Here is a 24832-nt window from a genome sequence, read left to right as displayed (position 1 = left end):
AAAGAGGGTGTCTGTTTCATGTTTGGTGCCCAAAAAGCAAGCCTTGACTTTCAAGTTTAGCTAGGAGGCAGGCAGTTAATTTATGCTATTAGAAATCTACCAATGCAATATCATAAATCGTCCATTTAAACAAAGGAATTTGGAAATCAAAATCAGCGAATACTTAAAAAGTAAATAGCTCCACAACCAGGAACCTATTGCACAAACATGAGCATTTTATTTAATCCCATTTTAAGAACTATAAGCAGTCAATTTAACACTTCAATGAGTAGACATGACAATGAAGGAAAATTCATGCACCTCCAAGTTTAAGACAGAAAAATAGGTTTACACAATATGGAGCTACCCTAGCAGCTTCCATAAACAACAGGAAACAGTTCATAACATGTAACACACTAGTTCTCCCTTTACATGGCGCTTAGCCAAGGCAAGCATAACCACATATTGACTTATTATATTGTCATGAGGATGCAGCCAAAGCTGCCCAGAAATATGAATTCTCTATCACTTGTTCCACCAATGGAGGAAATCCTTGCGCCTGTTAATCTTCTTCTGCAGCTGCAGAATTCCATAGAGTAAGGCCTCAGCAGTAGGAGGGCAACCCGGAACATAGATGTCAACAGGGACAATCCTATCACAACCTCTAACAACAGCATATGAGTAGTGGTAGTATCCACCACCATTTGCACAGCTTCCCATAGAGATGACCCACCGAGGATCAGGCATTTGGTCATAAACCCTGCAAGCAATATTCAGTGCAAGGTCAAAAAACCTTACCTTTCCCTGCATATAAGTTGCAACATATTTGACAGAGAGTGGACTACCAGCATCACAAGAAACATGCATTTTTATGCAATTCAAAGCAATGCAATCATGTCGATTGGTAGAAAGCTTAAACAGTGAGCATGTTATAACCATGAAACACTATGAATACACCACCTCCATAGCTCCTGTAACTGTTTCTTACATTCATAAAAGCTTGCAAGTTTGATTTAAGCTCCTTTACCAAATCCTTCTTATGCTCATACACCACAAATGACTCAAGTTTGGTCCAGGTCCTTTTTTATTATTATTGATGGGTCTTGAACCCCACAACAGACCAAGCACTTATAAGGGGGAGGAGGTGCCAATTGAGTTACAAATTATTGGCAAATTTGGTCAAGTCTTCACTTATTTTCTCCACAAATCAAGTTTTGAGTAAGGCTTTTTGGATTATATTTGGCGCATACTTGTGTATCAAAATGCTATGAATTCATTCATGAACAACATAAGCATGTTGTTTATAACTAACTTCTTTACCAACCTGAAAGCCAAGTTGAACATTAAGTTCCAAGCCTGATTCTATAAAAGCATAAAACCCAATGAGGCAAGATAAAATGCTCTATTAGGCAGTAATAGAAGTCTTATAACACAAACAATCAAGCTAAGCTATGCTTCAGAACAACTCTGAACGTGGCAAAGCCAAAATCAACCAACCTTACACGTCTTGTTTAGTTAAAGAAACTGTCATATGCAACCTAGGGTAAGATGTGACAATAATGAAGTCATATCTCTTAGAGTAACACTCCTGCCACATGCATTCCAACTGGATTGTTTAATTATTAGTCTCTTCTACAGAAAGGGTGGTGTTACTAAAACATTTATGCAATAGATATCTGTAAACCACGTACCTATTAGTCCTTGATGGTTCAAAGAGTAGAGAAGTTGCTGTTTCAATAATTTATATACCACCTTATCTACTATCAAATATAAGGCAAAGATACCATTTTGGTCCTTACATTTTCATAACAATCAATTTGGTCCTTATGAGTCAAACGGTGTGCAAATGTGGCACGCTTGAAGTTGACGTAGCTAATAAAATAATAATAATAAATTTAATTTAACATTTAAAAATGCCACTCAGCAAAAAACAAAAACAAAAAAAATCAAAAACAGGTCAGCATTTAAAAATGTTCTTTTTTTTCATTAACCAAAATTTTCTTTTATCTTGCCTGCACTTTCCCCATAACCAAACATTTCTAAATTTGGGTCATCAGGCTTGTACCATGTTTGTATGTGATGAACTTCGTTCTTTGTTTGGTGGCTAAGAAAATCACTAGAAAACAAAGGAAATCTGGATCTAAACTTGAAGGAGAATCTCTAAATCTGAGTTGTCAAGCTTGTACGAATCAAATTTTTTAATACATATTGAAGTTGTTTACCTCTATGTTTATTTGTGATGAACTTTATTCTTTGTTTGGTGGCTGAGAAAATTGCTAGAAAACGAAGGAAATTCTGGATCTAATTCCACTCTCTAATTCTGGATCAAAGCTTGAAGGAGATTAGGAGAATCTCTAAATCTGGGTAGTTAGACTTGTATTTGTATGTGATGAACTTTGTTCTTCGTTTGGTGGCTGAGAAATCCTGGAAAATGAATGAAAATGCAGGAAAGAGTATTTTTTGGCACCCTTTGAATTCTAACCCATCACTTTCCTTTCCTTTCTTTCTGTCTTTTTTTTTTGTACTCTAAAAAATTTCTTCGATTCCTTTAATTCGCTGAGGTTTGATCTTCTCCTGGCATTGTTCTACGGATTCATTAACTTGTTCTCCTGGTAGTAATTTTTTTTTTTTTAATTCCTTAATTTGTGTTTGATTTTATGTGTGATTTTTCAATGCATGTATAGATAGAGAAAAATAAAGATCGTGGAGAAAGCATTGAACAGAATTATGGGACAGGTGGCGAAGGTGCTGTACATAGTGGTGGTGGATTAGGATCAGGACGAAGAAGACATCATCAGAAGAGGAAAAAAAAGGGAATGAGTCCATTTAAATATGTTTGGTTCTGGGTAAAGTCCAGGAAAGATAAAAAGTAAAATGAAAATTTTGGGTAAAGAAAAAAAAAGAATATTTTTAAATGCTGACTTGTTCTCTTTTTTCTTTTTTTAAATGTCAAATAATTTTTTTTAAAATTTTATTATCCACGTCAGCTTCAAGTGTATCACATGTGCACGCCATTTTACACGTAGGTGTTTCCCATTAGTGAGTTAATGGTAGAGACCAAATTGACTACTACAAAAATGTAGGGACCCCAAAATAGTATTTTAGACGAAATATAACCTGTGACCATATTATGAAACTCTTTCCATAGACCACAGTACTTATACCATTTATGCTTTTGTTTGGTTGGGAAATGTAAGGAGGATAGGAAAAAATAGAAGTAAAGAAGGGACTAATATTTTCTATTGTAAGTGTTTGGTAAGAGGAATAGAAAGTAGAGAGAAAACAAAGTGTCTTGTATTATATTTATTTTATATCCAATGTATAAAATTGTTTTCAATAAACTAGAGGGATAATATTGTCAATCACCTATTCAATACATTTTCCCTCATGTTTCCTCCCATTTCAGAAAAATTAAAAATGGTGGGCTCGGATATAAAATAATCATCTCTCCTTTTTTTTTTCTTCCATAGAAAGAATATGAATCCATCTTCCATTTTCTCACCACCCTTTTCTCTCCTTTCACTTTTCCACCCCACCCCCCTTCCCCCCACAAACACACTCTTTACAGAACATATAGTTTTCTAATCTTCTAAACCATTTGCCAAATACAAACTCATTACTGTTACAATCCTTTGCATGTAAGCCCCATTAACGTCAACCTATGTTGCACATCATACTAATATTTATGTTTGACTATTGAGAATCAAGTACGCATGGATTATCCATCTCCCTGCCCCCCCCCCCCTCCTCTTAATTGGAAAGTTGCACACATTGTGTGAGTTTTGAACCCACAACCTCACCCTTCTCCCATAACAATCATCTCTCCTTTTTTCTTTCGTTCCACTTTTCTACTCTACCAAATAAAAGATATTAATCCATCTTCCATTTTCTCTCATCTTTCATTTCTACCCTACCAAACACACTCTTTGAGAACATATAGCTCTCTGACCTTCTAAACCCTTTGCCGAATATAACTCATTACTGTCACTATCCTCAGCATAGAAACCCAATTAATGTCATCCTATGTAATATTCATACTAATATCTATGTTTGACCAATAAGGACCACGCACCAACGGATTATCAATCCCTTCTTTTTTCCTAGGTAAGTTACACTCATTGCACTAGTTTTAAGCCCTACAACTTCACCCTTCACCCATTCTTATAGCAGAAGGAAGTATACTGACCTTATTCAATTATTCTACCATCACAATCTCTCACAACCATGTTGTAGCACAGCCTATCCATCCAATTTGAGGAAAAAAAAAAAAAGATTAACACAAGCAGCCACCATACTAATCACTATGTCCTCCACACATCAAACTCCATAACAAAATTCGACCGACCAACCCGCCAAGTTGGCAAAAACCTAGGAAGCATGAATACGGGTTCGACACGAGCAATTTGTTAAAAATTTATAACATGACACTGATACAACACGGGTACGGCGCCCCAAATGAAGTGTCCCTGCTTCCTAGGCAAAAACCCACCGTTAACAATTACTCAAGAAATTAACACAAGCCATCCAAGTCAAATCCTAGACAATTAGCCAAGAGCTTCGTAGCTCAACAATTGTAACCATTGAATTATCCAAAAAAAAAAAAAAACCACAATAACCTAAACGAAAGTAACTAAAAAAGGAAAGTAAATCACATGAGATCCAACACATCACACATCTTATTTTCTCTGCAACCAAACAGTAAACTAACCCAAAAAAAAAAAAAAAAAAAAAAACAACAACAACAACAATCACAAAAACCATAAGCAACCAAAAATAAATGAAAATGAAATCTGAAAGAAGAAGTATATACTTGCGGAGAGCAGGGGCCATCTTGTTGGTGAGAGTGCCAGCGACGATCATGCAATCGGACTGGCGTGGGCTGGGCCGGAAGATGATACCGAAACGGTCCAGATCGTAGCGAGCAGCACCGGTGTGCATCATTTCGACGGCGCAGCAAGCAAGTCCAAAAGTCATGGGCCAGATGGACCCAGTCCGGGCCCAGTTCATGAGGTCGTCGACTTTCGAGATCACGAACTCCGCCGCCTTCGAGAGGCCCGCGGGCGGTGGGCCCCGGGCATAGGGAGCCGGAGTAGTGGCGGAACCGCCGGCGGGTGCGGTGGTGGTAGAGAGGAGGCGCTGTGAGAGTACTGGGATTATTGAGCTTGAGAGGCGGTGGGGAGTTCGGGTTACTAGAGCCATGACTAGAGAAAGAGAAAAGAAAGAGAGTTGAAAGTTGAAATGTTTTGACAGCGGCTCCGGTGGAGGTGAGTGTGCGATTATTTCGGTGGAAATCTCTACTCTCTAGATTGGGGGAAGGAAGTCAGGAAGGAAAGAAACCCAACAAAAGAAAAAAATATGGGAAGTAGATTTCCTACGGTTTGGTTTTGTACAGTTCGGTGTAATAAATGAATTGGGAGTTGTGCGTGTGATTCTCCTTATAACTCGCCTCACACACGTAACTACCTTGTTTGTGGCGTGTGATTTTAACGAAAAAATATTTACTGCTTCTGTTTGGGGATTGTTTTTATATGATCTCACATCGGGCAGTTGTGTATGTGTGTTTCTCCTTATAACTTGTTCCGTGCAAGTAACTGTCTTGCTTGTAGCGTGTGAATTTAACGAAAAAATATTTACCGCTTCTATTTGGGGATTGCCTCTACAGGATCCCACATTGGGCAATTGTGTGTGTGTATTTCTACTTATAACTCGTTCCGCGCAAGTAACTGCCTTGTCTGTAGTGTGTGAGTTTAACAAAAAAATATTTACTACTTCTACTTGGAGATTGCCTCTATATGATTTCACATTGGGCAGTTGTGTGTGTGTGTGTGTGTTTCTCTTTATAACTCGCTCTGTGCAAGTAACTGCCTTGCTTGTGGCATATGAGTTTAACGAATTGGGTTGGGACTATCTACTTTCTAGTTTCTAATTTAAAGTTTGGACCGACTTAATTTTAACGAGAATTTACCCAGTTTAAAATGTTGTGGATATATTATTTTTCTTTTTTTAAAAGCAAAACGTGATATTGTTTATATTTTATCATTTATCAAGTAAGATACAAAAATTTTCATAAGTATTATGGTGGTATATTGGGATTAATACATTATAATTGAAGTGTCAATGATGAACCCCTCATATGCTCCTACTCTCATAGTAGTAGCCTCACTCATATGGTCATAAGATTAATATAAATACCTAAGTTTTTATTTTTTATATATAATTTTTATTTTGAGAATCTAATTTATAAGTGGATAAAAAATTTGAAAATCAACATAAAAGTGATCCTATTTTTTAGGCAATGTTTTAGTGTAAATTAGAGTATTTTTATTGGATTGTTCTTTAGTTTTGTCACTACTTAAATATAGGGGTGCAAGGACATTTTTGAACCAAAAAATGAAAATCTCAAATAGAGAAAACTCCTTAAATAATAGTAGTATTGATAAATGAGAAATATTGCGAAAAAAGCTGTGAATTAAAAATGTTCATTATTTATACATACATGTTATTTTTAGGGCTCATACACTCATAACTACACGAATAAAATCTTTTGTGCATTTTCATCTTAAATAATTAATTAATAGAAAAGTGAGAAAAAGAAAACCAAAAGAGGTGGTTGACTTCAATCAAATGGTATATTTTTTAATTGGTAGATTACAGTACACGCAATCAAATAGTAAGATTATTACCTAGCATTTTTTTTATTCTTAAAATCGATGATTTCGATAGATAATAAGGAAACAAAACGATACTTTTAATAATTTTGCTATTAAAAAAAACATTTGAGATTAATAAAAGGGAATTTTAAGGAAATTTTATTTTCGTTTTAACTGTTCATTTTATTATAAAATGCTACAAATAAGACTAAGCTTTTATAATCTAAATAAGACAATATTTATGTTAACGATTAATTTTAGTAGATATAATACTTGAAGGGAAAAAAAATAGTAAAGTAAGAATTTGTTGTAAACTAAGTTGCACAAAATGCACACATGCCAAGTGATTATTTGGTGAAGAATTCATTCTTGATAAAGAAGTTTTCATTTAAATATAAATTTAGGCATCTGTCTATCTGTGTCGTTAACACGTGTGCATTTTTGCAAGGATTACTGCAAACTAGGATTTGCAGCAAATCTTTGCCCAAATGGAAATCCTTGCCAAAAATGGACCGAGGGATTCTCGGAAAACAAGAAACAGAAGAAGCCAACCTAAATCCGTTTCTGCAGTGGGTCAAAATCAGACTTAAAGAGGGATTACTCGTCCACTTAAAGCAAAATTTAATGGTATGACTAATGAGGCAAAACTAACGTAGCATGTGTCTTACGCTGCTCTGCATGCCCACTTATATAGTTGGTTTCTTCACCTGCCACTTGTTCTCACGCCAATCACTTATTGCATATGATAGTGAAACCGAGTCATGGCTACCACTAGTCTAGTCTTCTCCAAACTCCATTATCATCGATGTCTTTGTAATATCTAAGTTACTATATTTCCGGAAGCATTTAAACGAATCAATTTATGAAGGATAATGGAATCACTTTCGTGTGGATTATTTTGGGAAATATAATCAACTGGAAAATAACTACAGGGAATCCCTAAACTATGCCAAAGACCACATTGATAAATAGAGTTTTTAACGGCCTTCGGAAAAGGTACCAAAAACTGGTTTTAAAAACATTTAGAGATCCAAAGGCAAAAAATTCACACAAAAAATGGAGACTAAAAGTAAACATTTGAGAGGGACTTTCAACCATTATCAAAGAACTTACTAATAACGTGTGTAACATTTGATTTAACAAAGTACGCTAGACCAACATATTATATTTTTGAATTTATGAATAAGTAGCCTTCACCAAAGCACTCAACCTCAGAAAAGTAGAGACCTATTGAAAAACATATTTGGGTTGAAGAAGAAAAGAGTGGCTAGCATGAGGTGTTCTACCCCCAAAGCCAGATATACGATTAATATTTATGTAAACGATTAATTTTAGTAGAAATAATACTTAAAGGGAAAAAAAATAGTAAAGTAAGAATTTGTTGCAAACTAAGTTGCACAAAATGCACACGTGTCAAGTGTTCATTTGGTGGAAAATTCAATCCTAATAAAGAAGTTTTCATTTAAATATAAGTTTGGACATATGTCTATATGTGTACATTTTTGTAAGAGTTCCTGCAAACTAAGATTGGCAGCAAATCTTTGCCCAAATGGAAGGCCTTGCCAAAAATGGACCGAGGGATTCTCGGAAAACAAGAAACAGAAGAAGCCAACCTAAATCCGTTTCTGCAGTGGGTCAAAATCAGACTCAAACAGGGAGTACTCATCGACTTTTTTTTTATTTTTTTTTATTGGTAATATGTGAATCTCATTCATCTGAAATTGAATTACAACAGAGAGACAAAGCATGAGGAGTACTCATCGACTTAAAGCAAACTTTAATGTTATGACTAATGAGGCAAAACTAACATAGCATGTGTCTTACGCCGCTCTGCATGCCCACTTTTATAGTTGGTTTCTTCACCTGCCACTTGTTCTCACGCCAATCACTTACTGCATACGATAGTGAAACCGAGTCATGGCTCCCACCAGTCTAGTCTTCTCCAAACTCCATTATCCTCGATGTCTTTGTAATATCTAAGTTACCTATATTTCCGGAAGCATTTAAACGAATCGACTTATGAAGGATGATGGAATCACTTTCGTTTGGATTATTTTGGGAAATATGATCAATGGAAAATAACTACAGGGAATCCCTCAACCATGCCAAAGACCACATAGATAAATAGAGTTTTTAGCGGCCTTTGAAAAGGTACCAAAGGCAAAAAATTCACACGAAAAATGGTGACAAAAAGTAAACATTTGAGAGGGACTTTCAACCATTATCAAAGAACTTACTAATAGCGTGTGTAACATTTGATTTAACAAAGTACACTAGACCAACATATTATATTTTTGAATTTATGAATAAGGTAAGTAGCCTTCACCAAAGCACTCAACCTCAGAAAAGTAGAGACCTATTGAAAAACATATTTGGGTTGAAGAAGAAAAGAGTGGCTAGCATGAGGTGTTCTACCCCCAAAGCCAGATATACGATTACATGGATCACAACAAATTAGCAAAATCCCAAGGAGAAGAAAGAATGGTTAGAATGTGAGACAGCAATAAACATGACAATATTTCACAATCCTATAATTTTAAGATCAAATAATACAAGGTTGAAGCCCCAATGCATCGATGAGAATTGAAGCACCATAATAGTTCCTTTCCCCCAGCTTCATGTTGAGACCCCCATTGGTTTGAAACTTATCAGCACCATTAGCATCCTTTCAGTTGCAGTGAAGCAAATGTCACATTTTCTTCGACCTATTAAGAAACAGCACAACTAGCAATGCCTAGCCAGCCTGGAGCAAAAGGTAGTTAGGTAAAATTTTCCAAATTGCAGTCTGGAATCCTGTGGTTGGGAGAAAGGCAAGAGTTTTTTTTAAGTGTCAGATATTCTGAAAAAATGGTGCAGCTTCAAAATCAGTGATAGGGGAGGAAGGCAAAGCAGTGTTTGCCAAAGCAACCAGAGGAGCTTTGTCTGGCAAAAAAGTCTTCCAAGACCCTCTCTACGCATAATACATGTAAAGGCTATTTGAAGCAGCACAGGCAATTGAGTTCTCAGTTGGATGCCATGCTAGGTGTAGCAACTTTGTGGTGAAATCAAAAGCATTTCCATTAGCATCAACTCCGGATGTATCAGCTCCTGTTACAGTTGAAATGGAAAAAAGATGCACAGAGACACAAGTCAAACTTTAGAACACAATTATAAACAAACACTACAAGAAAAGTTTGGGACAGAATCAAAATATTACTTTCCCAGGGTTTGTATTGGTCTGCAAAATGAACTAGATACCTCATACAAATTGTATATCAACTGAATAGTGACTCACCATCATGTGAAATTAAACTTCAATATAATTAAGTCAACTAGGGAAATTTAGGTGGAAAAATAAACTGATCACATTGAGCATAACAAATTCATTACGTACAAGTCAAAGTAATTGAGTTTTACAGCCAAGGGGATAAAATTATCAGCAACCCCATATTTAAGTTTTGGGGACTTTAGACTAAAGCATATTTGAGTTAAATGTATCAGAATAATGGTTAAATTATTAAGCTTAAGCTTTTGGGACAACTTATAATTCATAATGGTATCAAAGTAGACGGTTCTGAGTTCAACCCTCTCTCCAATCTACCTCCCATTCAAAAGTAAAAATTCTCACATGTTGGGCCCCACTTATTAAGGGAGTCTAGGCTCAAGCTGCTCAGCGGCTCACATGTGAGGGAGAGAGTTAGAATAATGGTTAAATGATTAAATTAATTATTTACTAATAGCTTAGCCTTTTGGGACAACTAGTAATTTATCAAAAGTTTAACAAAGACATACCTCGTCTAAGCACACGAGGAAGAGTGCTTAGAGATTTTGAAGGCCTTGTTGGTGTTTGGACTTGTCTCCTGAGAGTGCATGAAATAAATAAAATTACATTAAATAAAGACAAAAGATTAAAGGAGAGTTTTTTGGGGCAATCAAATAATGCTATTCAATTAGATAGAAGACTAGTCAAACAAGTTCAAGAGCTGATGCAGCTATTATCATTGTCATACACCTATATTAAGATGATGTACTCAAAAAATACCTCATAGGGTTTTTGCTGGCTTCCAATGTTGTTGCTTCTGTGCTGCCTTCAGAACAACCAAACACACGGAACAGATTGCTGGAATCACAGACAAAGATTGCATCAAACATTGTGGTGCAGGTATCATGTTTTAACTTATGGTGGTAAATGAGGATCATGCAGGAAAAAATATTGCATCAAACATTGAGTTGCAGGTATCATGCTTAGGTATTTTACAATTTTACTAATGATGGTAAAAAAATTCATGCAATATGGTTAAAGCAGACCTGTAGGAACCTGTTGCCACGCGTTGTCCATCTCCACTTAGACAGCACTCAAATTTGTCGAAGATAGAATCATTTTCATATAAATCACACAGCTGACCAAGGTAAAGAACTAAAATAAATTGCATTGTATATTATAAATGCATCTGCTCCATTCTATATCATAAAGAATTAGTAAAGGCTTTCTGAAGGAATGCATCACCTTAGGTCTTAAATATTCATGAACCTGAAAAGTTGCAACTGGGCCACGATCCATATTTATGTCCCACAGCTGACAACCAAGAAAACAAAACCAAATGAGGAGAAAGTTGGAGATCAAAAATGGATTAGCGTATCTACTCAATTCAAATTCTATTAAATATCAAACTTGATGCAGATCAAGGGATTACAAATTTTCTTTTTTAATTAGTAAGTTAACATGCACAGCCCATGGGTTTTGACCCTACAACGTCAACCTCTAACCATTCTTGTGGGAAGAGGATGTGTGATTTGAGCCAAAGCTCATTTGCTAGATCAAAGGATTACAATACCTCTGTAGCAATCTTAATCAGAATAATTAGTTTCAGAATAATAAAAAGGCATAAAAGTACTCTTATTCAAAATGAGACCAAGACACTATTGCTTAAATGAAAGATGAAAAACAGCTAACACAAAGCTATTAACTTCTTCTACACATACCAGATGGCATGAAAAAACATCCAGCACTGAGAATTCAGTTCTTGGTATTATGCATTTGTGATTCACAGAAATAGGAACTTAAAAAAAAAGAAATATGAACCTTAAGGGTCATGTAGTCACGACTAAGTATATGTCTCCCATCTTTAGCAAACTTAATATCTGAAATTGAGGCAATTATCTCGGTGAAAAAAGACCTTGTACCAGGCACTTCCGGTTCCTCAAACCTGTACCAGTGAAAAGCGTTATAAAAACCTACAAGTCAAAAAGTGAATGTATCTAAAAATATTCTCACACTTTCTTTTCTTTTGACAAGTAAACACTGCTTACGCACCAAGATGCAAATAAAGATGAGGAAAGTAAGTAGACAAGACAAAAGACTGATAGACAACTTACAATTTGCTATGAGTATCACATAACGCTGACTGCCGCATATCAATGAGACGGACTGAGCCCCTTGAGCTACTGTATGCTAACGTATTACAGTGAGTAGGATGAAACTCCGCTGATGTTATCACCTCTGCACAAATAAATTCAAGCAATGAGAATGCCGAAGCTCTTTGATCGCATTAGCAAATTATGTATGAAACTGAGTTGTGTACATAAATACAACAACTCAATAATCAACAAAACCCAATGAGAAACAGATAAATTGTCTTCTCATCCATTCACCCCAGAAAAGGGGAGAGAATTAGAAAGTATATACTAAGAAAAATAGAAACACCAGAAAGAATGATGCTTTATCTATTCGAATAGAGTTTTCTTTTTGCACATCCAAATCCTTTTCTTTTCTTTTTTTTATAAGTAACACACCCAAATCCTTTAAACTAAAAATGATAAAAAGATCCGTCAAATCATTTAATTTGCCACTCAGAATGCCATGGGTTCTACCAGTAAGATCCTCCATGTTTGCAGGCTTGACGTCAACGATATTGAAACTTTGGTTGCTAATTTCTAAGTTCCAAAGATTTATTCGCAGATCATCCGCAGAGATAAAAGTTTCACCATCACTACAAAAGGGGGAAAAAAGAATATAAGTAATCAGTGAATGTCATGGACATGATAGCCATACATATGATGCATTTCCAGAGAAAATAATCAAACATCACTACAGGCATGCATATTGCATAGAAAAAGACCGTTTTTTTCTTTTCTTTTAATCAAGATACTTTTATTGAAAAAGAGACTACTCCAAGTGCATAGTAACGCACACAGAGAAGCCTAAAGAATTACAAAGAAGAGGTCATAAGTACAGCATAGAAAAAGACTTCAAGTTAAGGCAAAATCCTTCTCACTCTTATCACTCTCTCTCTCTCTCAATAAACAGCACCTGATAAAGCCTTCTGTTTCACACACCATACTAGGAAGAAGTGAATCAACATGAATAACTTGCATCCTTATTGATGAGGAAATCATAAATTATGCAGAAGCATATTCAAGTATAAATAAAAGCACAAAGTCAACATGAATATGCAACATAAAAGAGGCATGCAATATAGACGACAAATTTAAGATAGAAGGGTTTAAGAATAAATTATATCAGTAAGAAAAATGCACCTGTTGTTTGAAATAGAATTAATATGATAGTCATGTGCATGAGCATAGATTCTTCGACATCTAGCCACAAGGCTTGTCTCATGACTGGTCACCTGAATGTCACAAATGTACCAAGTGTTAAAGGAGCAAACCATATAAACTTGAAGCCCGGCAACAATGCCATACTTTCAATAGCTGCCAAGCAAGATTATTTCTCAACTCCAGAACCATATGATGCCAGAAAAATAAGAATATCAGATTGAGTACAACTACCATGGGTAGCCGTAAGGATGATAGACCCCCAGATGGGAGTGAAGTATCAATGCTTGAATAACCAGAGGATCTCTCATCACATCCTCCATTCGCCATACATGATTTGGAGCTTGCTGATATACTTGAAGAAACAACTGGACCGTTTCCCATGGCTCTTGAAAGATCCATATTCAAGTCACACACTTTCTTGACCTTCTTCTCTTGGACCTGCCCGACATTAAGCAACAGCAACAGAAAACACCACTGGTCTTAGAAAGTTCCACTTCATTATTCAAATAGACTGTTAATATATTCAGGACTAGTATTGCTCACTAGTTTGTTATACTAGTCAGTGCAAATCTTATTCTTACCACACTACATCTGTGTGTGTTGAAACAAGGAGGGGAGGGAGGAACAGTATTCAAAAAGGCTGATTAATGAGCTGTGTCCTATGAGATATCAAGAGATTAAAAACTAGACAGTTAAATGGTCCATTATTAAAGGTAGCTTTGTCCTTGTTATTTACAGAGTAGGGAGTTTTTACTGGTCCCTTTTCTTTTATTTGACAATAAGTTTGGCCCCAAGGGAAGGGGAAGGGTAGATTCCAACAATCCAACAAGTGACCTATTATCAGTTCTCTCCAGAAGGCACTCTTTCTGATCATCCAGATCAAAAATACAAAAAGTCCTTTTACATCAATTTTTCTATCTCAATGCATTGAATTCTATTTTCCGAGACTCAATGCAATAAAATTTTCTGATCACCACCATCAATAATACCATGCACATTGTCTAGCCAATGTGTCCAAAACTAATGCCTGCATATTAATTATATATGCTCTCATAAATAACTAGTCGAGACAGGTCTTCTTATGTTTCTTAATGGACCCTCATAGCAGTAACCATAACATCATAACCATCACAAAATTTCTTGTCAAATGTTTCATTCACTCTTAACTGTTAACCACCTTCTCAGCTACTCTAGATTATCCAATATATATATTTATGATATCAAGAGCAAAAATTCAAAAGTGCCTTCACCTTCCAAAATTTTATTGTTTTATCATTAGTGGATAGAAGAAACAGGGCACCATTAGCTGCCTGGCACCATCTAATCTTGTTGATTTTCTCCTCAATTTCCAAGCTCTTAAGATAGTCAAACTGAATTTAAACAGGAAAAACAAAGATTGCATAAAATTATTAAAATCCATATTGCATAAAAAGGGACATAAATAAACAAAAATAATATGTGACCGTGTAAAAGTAAAAATACCTCAGGTTCATGGCTCTGGAACTCAGTTTTATAGCGGAACTCAGGATGTCTCCCATTTGAATAATCCATCCTCTCTAGTTCTCTCCGTTGTCCACCATGCTACATATTATATGCTCATATTACAGACTATATTATGAAATGGTAACAACTAAAAAAAATTATGGAAAAATACACTAAAACAAAAGTATTTACAAAATAAACAAGTTAGCAATTCACAGACTTACATCCCTTGTATCAGTTCTTTCAAATAAAACCACCCGACCCCCACGATCTCCTGTGGCTAAGTGGTCCCCAGTTCTATCAAATTCAATAGCAGAAATGATATCAACTGCAAACATAACAATCATCATGTAAGCAGGTTAATTCAGTAATACTCTCAAACACTATAGACATTCAGGAAAAAAAAATAGTAGTTTTTTTTTTTTGTTGGTGGGGGGGGGGGGGGAGAGCCTTATGACACATGCTACATTCTAAAAGCCTATTCACGTTCCAATTAATTCTATATATAATCCCTCCTGAGAAGAAGAATAATGTGAGGGAAAACCTCACCATTGTAGAGATAACATCCACCAGCATCAAACTACACACCCAATAACTCTAGTAAATGTAAAGAAACTATAGTTAATCACAACCATCCAGCCTAAATTATGAACACATTTCTAATCTGCACCCTCAACTACAAATTCTGCAACTTTAAACTATAGGGGCATATGCAATGTTAAACTATAAAAATTCTGCAATTAACACCCTATTCCAAAATTAATGTTCCTACTAATTTGTTAATTTAGATACTAACTTGGATGATGGTCCAATGTTGCAAATTAATCAGTCCAATGGATTTGTTACATTCTAATTACCCATTGGGATTGAGGGAGGATAATTTGGTTTTGAAACTTGAAAGAAATAGAAAATTTGAAGTTCATTCTTTTCATGAAACCTTAAGAGGTTCAAATCAAGTTTTGCTTCGTTGGAAGAAAATTTGGTATAGCAAAGTAACTAGGAAGGTTGCTTTCTTTGCATGGATGCGTACATTGAATGATTTTGACGGTGAATAATCTCATCAAAAGGAATATGATTCTTGCGAATAGGTGTATTATGCGTAATTCTTGTGGAGAATCATTTGAACATCTATTGCATCATTGTTTTGTTGTGAGAGAATTGTGGACTTTAACCTCTTCTCCTTTTGGGATTCAGAAGATGATGCCTTTGAAGGTTATTGTGTGTTTCTTCGCTGGAAGGGTTTGTATAGACAACATAATAATGGGCAATATGGAGCACTCCTCTATGTATAATATGGATTATGTGAGAGGAAAGGAACAATAAAACCTTTAATGGTGTCAAGCCTTACATGCTTCAGCTTGAATTTCTGATTCTTGTATGAACAACAGTTAGTATTTTGGTGCATCCAATTTCTTTCTTCTCTAAATTTCAAAGACCAGCTGAATCTCTATTTTTTTTATAAGTAAATATTGAATTAATCAAATGAAAAAGAGGCATAGTGCATGTACACTGGGCGTATAAAAGTAAAACAGGTACACCAACATCAAACACTTAAAAATACAACTATCAAGCATCTCAAACAAAGTACCAATAGACCAAAAACCTAAGACATTTATCCATTCAAACAAAGTCTTGAGGAATAAAAATTTCAGGTCAAGAAACAAAATTTTCACATCTTTAAAGCATCTTCCTCACTCTCCAAATACCCCACATGAGACCATGGGGATCACTCTCCGAATCACCCCACTATGGATCTACCAAACTTTCCTCTCCAGAACACCCTTTGTTACAACCCATTGAACCCCGAAAAGAGAAAATACCATGCTCCAAACCTTTTGGATAACAAGGAAATGGAGGAGTAGATGATCATTAGTCTCCCCATCCCTCTTACACATGCAACACCAGTCTAAAATGATTATTTGACACTTCCTCAGGTTACCAGAACTGCTATCCACATGAAAATACTGATCTTGGTAGGAACTTTAGGCTTCCACAAACTCCTCCAAAGAAAAGACAAATCGGGAGTAAAGTGTAACATTTATAATGGGATTCAAACTCAAAGAGTATCCCCACCTCGCCTTATTAGCCCCAAATAAAGCAAATCCATAAAGGAGGCAACAAGACTCCAGCTCCCAATCATGAACTTAGTTTAACAAAGCTAATATCCCAATGGTATCCAAATAAACAGCTCAACGAATCAAAAGCCATTCATACACAAAACCCATAATTCTTTTCAGCACTGACACTTTAACAACAGTAAAATCATACTTATCAAAAACAGTAAAATCATAATTACATAGCAACTCTAACCCTAAAACTACATTATTTCCATCCACAAATCTAATGCTAAAGTACAACGAGCTGTTCAAATACAATGACAACAACCTATTCACTAAATTTTATCCACATATGTTCAAATCTCACTCCATCAATCTAGCATTGAATACACAAATTTAGCTCACAAAAATAAAAATAAAGCAAAATAGAGATATCAAATTATTAACAATTAATTAGTAACTCTAAAAATTATAAAAGGCACATAAAAAAATAAAATAATCAAGCCCTAATTTAAAGCTTAAAAAAACCAAATCGATGACTTCTAAATCGGAAATGGAAACCAAACCTTCCTGAACTTCTTCACCGGCGGTTCGTTCGCCGAAAACCTGAGCGAATTTCCAGTCCAGCGGCTGTGACCCCTCCGCCGCCGGAGTCGTCGCTTCCTCTCCTCCGCCGATCATCTCTCTCTCTCTCTCTTTCTCTCCTCTCAGCAAGGAAATACACAACTCAAATGCACAAACCGGTCGATCTGAGAGACTCCGATTCTCCTTTACACGAATCTCGACGATTCACGAAATGCAGTCTCGTCCTTCATCGTTCCTTTTTGTCCTCTCCAACCACGACGAACAAACTTTCCACTCTCTCTCTCTCTCTCTCTTTCTCTCTCTATAAAGCTTTGCGTATCGAATTCACGTCGATGAGACTTTCAGTCTCGCTCGGTCGCTCTCTGGAAAAAAATCAATCTCTGTGCCTCTGTAGATTGAAAATCGATGAGATTTCTCTTACGCACAGACAGACACATACACTCTCTCTCTCTCTCTCTCTTTATTTCTTTATTTTTTGTTTTTTTGTTTTTTTTGTTTTTTTTTTTTGTTTTTTAAATGATGACTAATGAGGTGACAAAAATGAGAATGGAAGAGAACGACGGAGCAGCGAAAACGTCGTAGCTTTGTGGGGGATTACGTATCTCTCAATTACTAATTTATTCCTAGGTGTTCATTTAGTGCTAATTATAATTATAATTATTTATTTCGTTGCTTTTTGTCTTTTTGTTACTTTATTTTTCCTCAAAATTGTGATTAGAGTGGATCACTTTTAGATTAGTGAAATTATTCTATGTTGCACTCTTGAAAAAAAAAAAAAAATATATATATATATATATAAAAAGACAAAGAGAGAAAGACAAGGAATTTTCTGTATTGTAATTGTGAGTTTTTTAATTTTTATTTATTTAAAGTTGATAAAAGTATAATGTGAGTTTGGATTAAAATGATAAAATTTAAGCACAATTTATAAAATGTTGTAATTTTAGTTTCTAAATTAAATTCAACGATCCTATTACTTTAACCAATGAACCATATAGTTAAATTTAACTATTCTTATAAAATAAAATATTATGTTTGTTACATTGTTCAATACAATCATGTAATTAAATTATATGAGTTGAGATTGTGTCTAGTGCATCAATACACTGAACACATTAGGATGCGAACATGTGTCCAAAATTGAACACGTATCCATATTCTAATGTGTCTAGTATACTAATACACATAATATAAGTTAGGTCTAAATTGTACAAACACCTAGTGACAATATATATGAGAACTTAAATAAAGTTTCTTAATAGTTTTGTATATTAGATTTCTTAATTAAATTCAACAACCATACTACGTTGACCAATGTAATGGAAACATGTTTATATTTCCCAAAAACAATTACTTTCAATACAAAAATATAGTAGAATTTAATTTTAAAAAAATCTAAAATATAACATTTAAAATTTTGTATTTAAAGAAGCTAAAGAAAAAGTAAAAGATAATCCAAACATATACTACACCTCTCTTGTATAAGAGTATGTTCCAAATACGAGATCCATGGGTTTGATAAATCCTTGTGTGAAGGGAATATGTAATACATTGAGTGTGTTTAACAAACTTATTATTATTGATAGCATCATAGCACTATTGACATGCATCAATCATAAAGGACTCCATTTTAAAAAATAATAATAAACTTGTGTGTTTCGAATTTTTTTTCTTTTTTCTTTTTGACATTATTTTTATTAAAAGTTGTAAATAAAAGGGGGAAAATATTATTTTTATACCCAAATAGTGGCAGACAGATAGATGGGATGTATTATGATAGTATTAAGTTGTTGCACACAGATGGAAATGATGTTATCTTGGCCAAAAAATATTCTCACACACAAAAAATAAATAAATAAATAAAAGATGGGAAATGATGTTAAGCTATAGGAAAATGACATATTTTTGTCCCTACCTTCTTAGCTTTATTGTGGTTGAGGGTTAAGTGAACTTTGACGTAGATTACAATGATGTTGTATTTTTTTACTCTGTTTATTTTTTTCAATTGGGTTGGAAATATGTAAGAAATATAAGATGATAATACTTCGAAGATGAAATAATATTTCGATGTGTGTGTTTACATCAAAACCATTCTTCTTAATAGTGGTTAAAAATATATATATGTATATATATATATATATATATATTTGTGATTAGTATTAGTGAAACATCGTGGTAGAAATTTTTCAAAACTTCCAAATTACACTGTTTTGAATGTTTTTTTTTTCCTCACAAATTATATATAACAATGGACTTTTTTGTTTATTAAAGGTAAATCTAACGGTGTAGATGCATAGTCTATTCAACATAATCATGATGTCATTTCGAATCTTGTAACGACAGTATTACTTAGGAACTTGTGATTTTTATAATGAGGTAGGTGTAAGTTATATGTGATGTGATTTTTGTTAGAAATCATTCAATAATTTTGTATTCAATTAATATTATGTCAATCCTATTGTTGAACACATCATCTGTTGATGTTTATGCTGCACAATGAACTTCATGTCAAACATGTTGACCATCCAATCTATAAAACTATGCGATTAGCGTATTTTTTTTAAAAACAAAACAAAACAAAATAAACAAACCTTTTATCATTTTCAACAATTTTATTGACAATATGGTTTGCAATCTATAGTCATAAAAAAGAGTTGACAATAATGACAAATGAAAGGGCAATCTATAATCTAGTATTGGGTTTAACAATAGATGGTATAATATTATGGGGCGTAGATAGTGTAACATTAACAATAAATTACACTTTTTTTTTTCAAGAAAATAAATTGCGTTTGGTTGAATGTAAAATATTTTCCAAGTGTCAAATATTTTCGGGAAAGGAAAATATTTTCAAGTGTTTGGTTGCATTCCAAAAAATATTTTGGAAAATATTTTCTAGTGTTTGGTTGTGTTGCTAAAAATGATCTTTGCTACCATTTTTACCGTGTTTCTCACATTTACTTAGGATCCAAACAACTATTATTATAGAGAATCAAAATATATAAACAACACAATAAACAAAAATCAAAATCACAAGACCAATCATGAGAAAAGGACAGAGAGAGAGATCGGTTCATGGGTGCGATTCGCCGGTGGACGAGGTGGGTTGATCTGAAGATGGCGGCTCGATTTAGGAGTGGGTCACTCATTGGGTGGGTCGATCTAGGAATGGGTTGCTCACACGGTGGATAGATCGGCTCAAGGGTGGGTTAGCAGAGTGGGATGGGTCAACGGAGTGGGATGGGTAGTCGGAGTGGGATGGGTCGGTGAGGATAAGGGATGGGTCAATCAGTTCGTGGGTTCGTGGCGCGATCTCACTGTCATGTGGAGGGGACGAGAACGGCGATCTGACCGGCACAATCTCTCTCTCTCTCTCTGTTTGCGCGTATGTGAGTCCTTTCTCTCTCTCTTTCTCTCTTTGCGTGTCACCGGAAATGATTTAAAGGTAAAACAAAAGCTGAAAATATTTTCCGGGTCAAAGGTACTATTTTAGGCTGTGTTTGGTTCGCGTAAAATCATTTCCGGAAAATATTCTATTTTCCGGAAATGCTATTTTCCGGAAAGGAAAACGTTTTCATGTGTTTGGCTGTCACAAAATTCATTTTACGGAAAATTAATTTTGGTGTTTGGTTCATTTAATCATTTTACCAGAAAATACATCAAATCCGGCGAAACGCTCGTTCGACGAGCGTGCTCATCGATCGACGAGAGATGAGCGTGCTCGTCGATCGCGATCGTCGATCGACGAGAGACAAGCGCGCTCGTCGATCGCGCTCGTCTGTGCTCGTCGATCGCGACGCTCGATCGACGATCGCGATCGTGCACCGCGCCGCTCGTTGGCGCGGTGCGATCGTCGGACGAGCGGCGCGATCGTCCCTCTCTCTCTCTGATCTGGGCTCTCTCTTCTCTCTCTCTTTCTCTTTTTCCGGAAGTCAATTGAAGTGAAAATGAAGGCAGAAATCATTTTCCGTGGTCAAAGGGAAAATTCGTGGTCAACCGGAAATCATTTTCCTGAAAATAACGTTTTCCGTGACAGCCAAACGCATGCATTTTCCGGAAAATCATTTCCGGAATCACTTTGAAGTCGATTCAAACGCAGCCTTACAGTCAAAGTAAATGATTTTTCAGAAAACTCTATTTTTCATGCCCAACCAAACACACGGTTTCATGTAAAAGGATTTCCTAAAATCGTTTTCAGCCAAAACAAATGCAGCCTACATTATGTGTACATAACTCATTCATGAAATATTTTAAATATAAAAAAACTTGAGCACACATATAATTTAGTGGGCTTGGATACAAAGTTATCATTTCCATCTCAACGATTATTCCAATTTACTACTTGAACCCCTGCCTTCCCTTTCAATCCTAGGTACTATCTAGAGAGGTGCCATTAGACCATTTGGGTAGTTGGCCATATCTTTACAAATTGAGCTTTACAAGTATGCTAATCAATTATGGGGATGGATGGAGTCATCGTGTGGTGATTAGAAATTGGGAGGGGCACATATGGGCTGCTTATAATAGAGATAAAGTCCACTCAAACCTTCCCTCGAAATGTATCTCTTATGTGGCACTGCTCAAAGCTTTAAATTTTGCAAGTAATTTGAGTTTCCTTGAATTGGAGTTGGAGGTGAAGTGCGCTGATGTTTGTTTGTACAAGACGCTGATGAAAGATAAATCTCCTCTCTCTAAGATATGTCTATTAGTTGAGGTCATTACGTGTTTGATAAAATGTTTCAATTGCATCTACTTTAGTATGATAGTTAAAAGCATGTATAGAGTGTTAGATGTTATTGCAAGGAGAAAGAATTTTCTGTGCAAAACCCACATGTCAGTAAGATATGAGTCTCATACGTCTGACACATAAAATTTGTTTTCCCCTTGCATGGGATTTTCGAGTGAATGAGGGTCCTGAGCACTGGCTAGAGAAATGCCATTGTTTCCTTCAATCCATTATACAAATTGATTTTGGGGTCGGGAGATCGGATCATCTGGTCTTTCCCAAACATTGAGAAAAACTTTATCTTGGTTGGGCTTGCAGCTTGAGCTAAAAGCCCAGATAAATATTGCTTTTTTTTTTAGTAAGTAAATATAAGCCCAATAAAAAATGACTAGTGAGTGGTGACGATGTGTGGTCTTTAAAGTCTATCTGATTATTTTTTTTTTTGACAAAAAGTCTATCTGATTATTTAACTCATCAAAGATAACTTTACACTGCAATAATTGACATACATAAAGGCAAGTCTATCAAGTACATGTAATTAACTTCAGCACGTACTGTGAATCTGTGATTATGGGACATGGAAGGATGCATTAACTTATTCATGTGTATGATTTTTCTTCAATCAGAATAATGATAGATCATTTAATTCAAGCAAAAAAACAAAACAAAAAAATGATAGATCATTTACTGTTGCTGATGACCCCCGCACATGCAATGATAAAATGGCAAACTATCATCTATTGTAAGAAATAATTAATTGTTTTAGGGTTTTTTTTTTCTTTATTTTTTTCTAGTGGAATTATTTTAGTTATTTCAACCACTAAAGTAATACCGTTTGACAATGATAAAATAACATATCATTATAAATTTTGAAGAAAAAAAGAATACAAGTGAATTCCGATTAGTGTCTTCAATAGTTAATAAGCCATAATACATCCACTCTTAAACAAACCATTAAAAGCCAAAATATAGAGTACACACATAAGATCTGTTTAGGATCTGCTTATTTTGTTGAAATTAAAAATTTTTTGTTAAAAATATTGTAAATAAAGGTAAAAGTTAACTGAAATAGTACAGTAAAATCCATAAATAGTATCAAAAAGTACAGTGAATCTCATAAATAATAGCAAAAATAAGCTAAATAGTAAAATAAGTTGACTTTTTAATTTTTTCCAAACAGACACATAATCACCCCTTACATTTGGCTCTAATATTCAATTTTTTTTGCAAAAAATGCTACTTTACTCTTCAATTTTAAAGAGCACCAAAGCATTCATATTGGTTATTATTTCTATTGTTATGGTGGTCACTGACTCACTGGCCATGGATTGTGACTTGTTGGGTGTGAGTGGTCATGGGTGAAAGAACCAATAAAATCAAGCAACAGGAGATCTTACATTCTTACTCGATGTTGAAGGAGTGTGAGAGAAAAAATTTCTTTGGAATTTTTTAATACTAGGAAGTAATGTAAAATGAAGAGTATTGTATAGGGTATGTCACAAAAGTGGACAACTAAAGGGCAAAAAGTAATTTGCTGAAGAAGCAATGCTAGATGTGAATGCTTTCTCGTGAAGTAACTTTACAATGGAATCTTTAAAATCTTCTCAATCAAGAAGTAACTTTACAACAGAATTTTTAAAATCTTATCAATATATTTTACTTGTTTTAAATTCATTCAGATCATCCATATTTTAAATAAATACCCAAATGATGATAGTCAACATTAGTGATGATATGATAAAGTCTATTCCATTTTATTTGATGATGTATGTGTAGAATTTTTGAAATGGAAAAACGATAGGAGTAAGGGGGAAAAAAAAAAAGATAAAGAAAGGGAAAATATAAAATTTTCACTTGTGTATCCTTGGAAATAGGGAGGGAAGGAGAAAAGAAAAGAGAAGATGTACTCATCTTCCCTTTGTTTGGTTTTCAAAGGAAAGGGAGATGGAACGTAAATATTTTAGCATTTTATTTATTTATTTATTTGTTGCCCTAGTCAAAATGGAAGAGTGATGAAGATTTATAGGCAAAAAATGTAATTTGCTAAAGTTTAAAGTAAAAAAACTGGTTGCATTTCTAATTCTCATGTTTATTTCCATTTCCACCAAAATTGGGCAGAAAGCAAAAGATGAGTTCGGCTAAATTGTTTTCCTTCATATTCTCATCTTTCTTATTTTATCTCATATGAACAAAAAGATGGAAATCAAATTTCTTCCTTCCTATTACCTTTTCTTCCTTCCCCTTCCACCCATTCTAAACATCACCTAAGTGTTGTACTTTAAATTTTTAATTAGATTCAAAACAATGTGGTTATATTGACCGATGCAACACAATGATTGAATCTAATTAAAAAATCACTATATAATGTTTAACAAATTGTACCAAAGTTTTCTTTTGGGGGTTAAAACATGTTTTTATTAAAGACTAACAAAAACAATTGTTACAAATATTAACATTATGCATAGAAAAGTGGAAAAATCAAAATCTAACAAAACTTGTAATAATAATGGAAGAGAGCTATGCATAACGAAAGGCAAATTTTAAGTGCATCAAAGGTTTGCTAAAAAGTCTGCTACCAAATTTTCTTCACAATATGAATGAGTTAATTATTGAGATGAGATATCGAGCTCACAACTTAAATTGTACCTAACTTTTACCATTACTTACTGAAGGTTAAAAGTCCAACAACATTCTTGGCCTATCATCACAATTTGTTGTCCACTTGTCCATCTCGAATTACATATGTAAAAGCAAAATAATATATACATTAGAGAATGAAACCAAAAAAATTGTCTCCAATGATTTCTTTAAATCAC

The 24832-nt window shown here is 34.7% G+C and overlaps 2 protein-coding genes across 3 annotated transcripts; both read right to left on the bottom strand.

Moving 5' to 3' along the window:
- Positions 1-195: 195 nt before the first annotated feature.
- LOC115971463 (NADH-quinone oxidoreductase subunit B-like) lies at positions 196-5395 on the bottom strand. The gene is made up of 2 exons (XM_031091400.1): positions 4790-5395; positions 196-739 (listed from the first exon to the last, which is right to left on the bottom strand). Exons 1-2 carry the CDS (start codon positions 5176-5178, stop codon positions 505-507), a joined length of 624 nt encoding a protein of 207 aa, XP_030947260.1. The 5' UTR covers positions 5179-5395; the 3' UTR covers positions 196-504.
- Positions 5396-8859: 3464 nt separating this feature from the next.
- Positions 8860-17781, bottom strand: LOC115971441 (serine/threonine protein phosphatase 2A 55 kDa regulatory subunit B beta isoform-like). Of its 2 annotated transcripts, none has more exons than XM_031091368.1 (14): positions 17272-17781; positions 14873-14976; positions 14649-14747; positions 14417-14536; positions 13395-13604; positions 13146-13237; positions 12480-12598; positions 11985-12108; positions 11692-11815; positions 11116-11184; positions 10917-11008; positions 10651-10728; positions 10401-10468; positions 8860-9716 (listed from the first exon to the last, which is right to left on the bottom strand). In XM_031091368.1, the coding sequence occupies exons 1-14, from the start codon at positions 17384-17386 to the stop codon at positions 9580-9582; spliced, it is 1551 nt and encodes a 516-aa protein (XP_030947228.1). In that variant the 5' UTR covers positions 17387-17781; the 3' UTR covers positions 8860-9579. The 2 variants fall into 2 exon arrangements, with proteins under 2 accessions (XP_030947228.1, XP_030947235.1); XM_031091375.1 differs by having other exon boundaries at positions 13398-13604.
- Between the last annotated feature and the right edge of the window lie 7051 nt (positions 17782-24832).

The sequence above is a fragment of the Quercus lobata genome, chromosome 2 (assembly GCF_001633185.2).
Source record: "Quercus lobata isolate SW786 chromosome 2, ValleyOak3.0 Primary Assembly, whole genome shotgun sequence".
In the NCBI taxonomy this organism is placed as follows: domain Eukaryota; kingdom Viridiplantae; phylum Streptophyta; class Magnoliopsida; order Fagales; family Fagaceae; genus Quercus; species Quercus lobata.
This window is presented reverse-complemented; position numbering and strand designations above follow the sequence as displayed.

Bases quoted from the DNA above. Each gene is read 5' to 3' on its own strand.
- LOC115971463 (XM_031091400.1), bottom strand. From the start codon at position 5,178: ATGGCTCTAGTAACCCGAACTCCCCACCGCCTCTCAAGCTCAATAATC. The intron at 740-4,789 runs GTATATACTTCT...TATTGCTTGCAG, and splicing joins ATGGCCCCTGCTCTCCGCAA to GGTTTATGACCAAATGCCTG.
- LOC115971441 (XM_031091368.1), bottom strand. From the start codon at position 17,386: ATGATCGGCGGAGGAGAGGAAGCGACGACTCCGGCGGCGGAGGGGTCA. The intron at 14,977-17,271 runs GTTTGGTTTCCA...TTATGTTTGCAG, and splicing joins CGGTGAAGAAGTTCAGGAAG to TTGATATCATTTCTGCTATT. The intron at 12,109-12,479 runs GTAGAACCCATG...TTATTTGTGCAG, and splicing joins AAACATGGAGGATCTTACTG to AGGTGATAACATCAGCGGAG.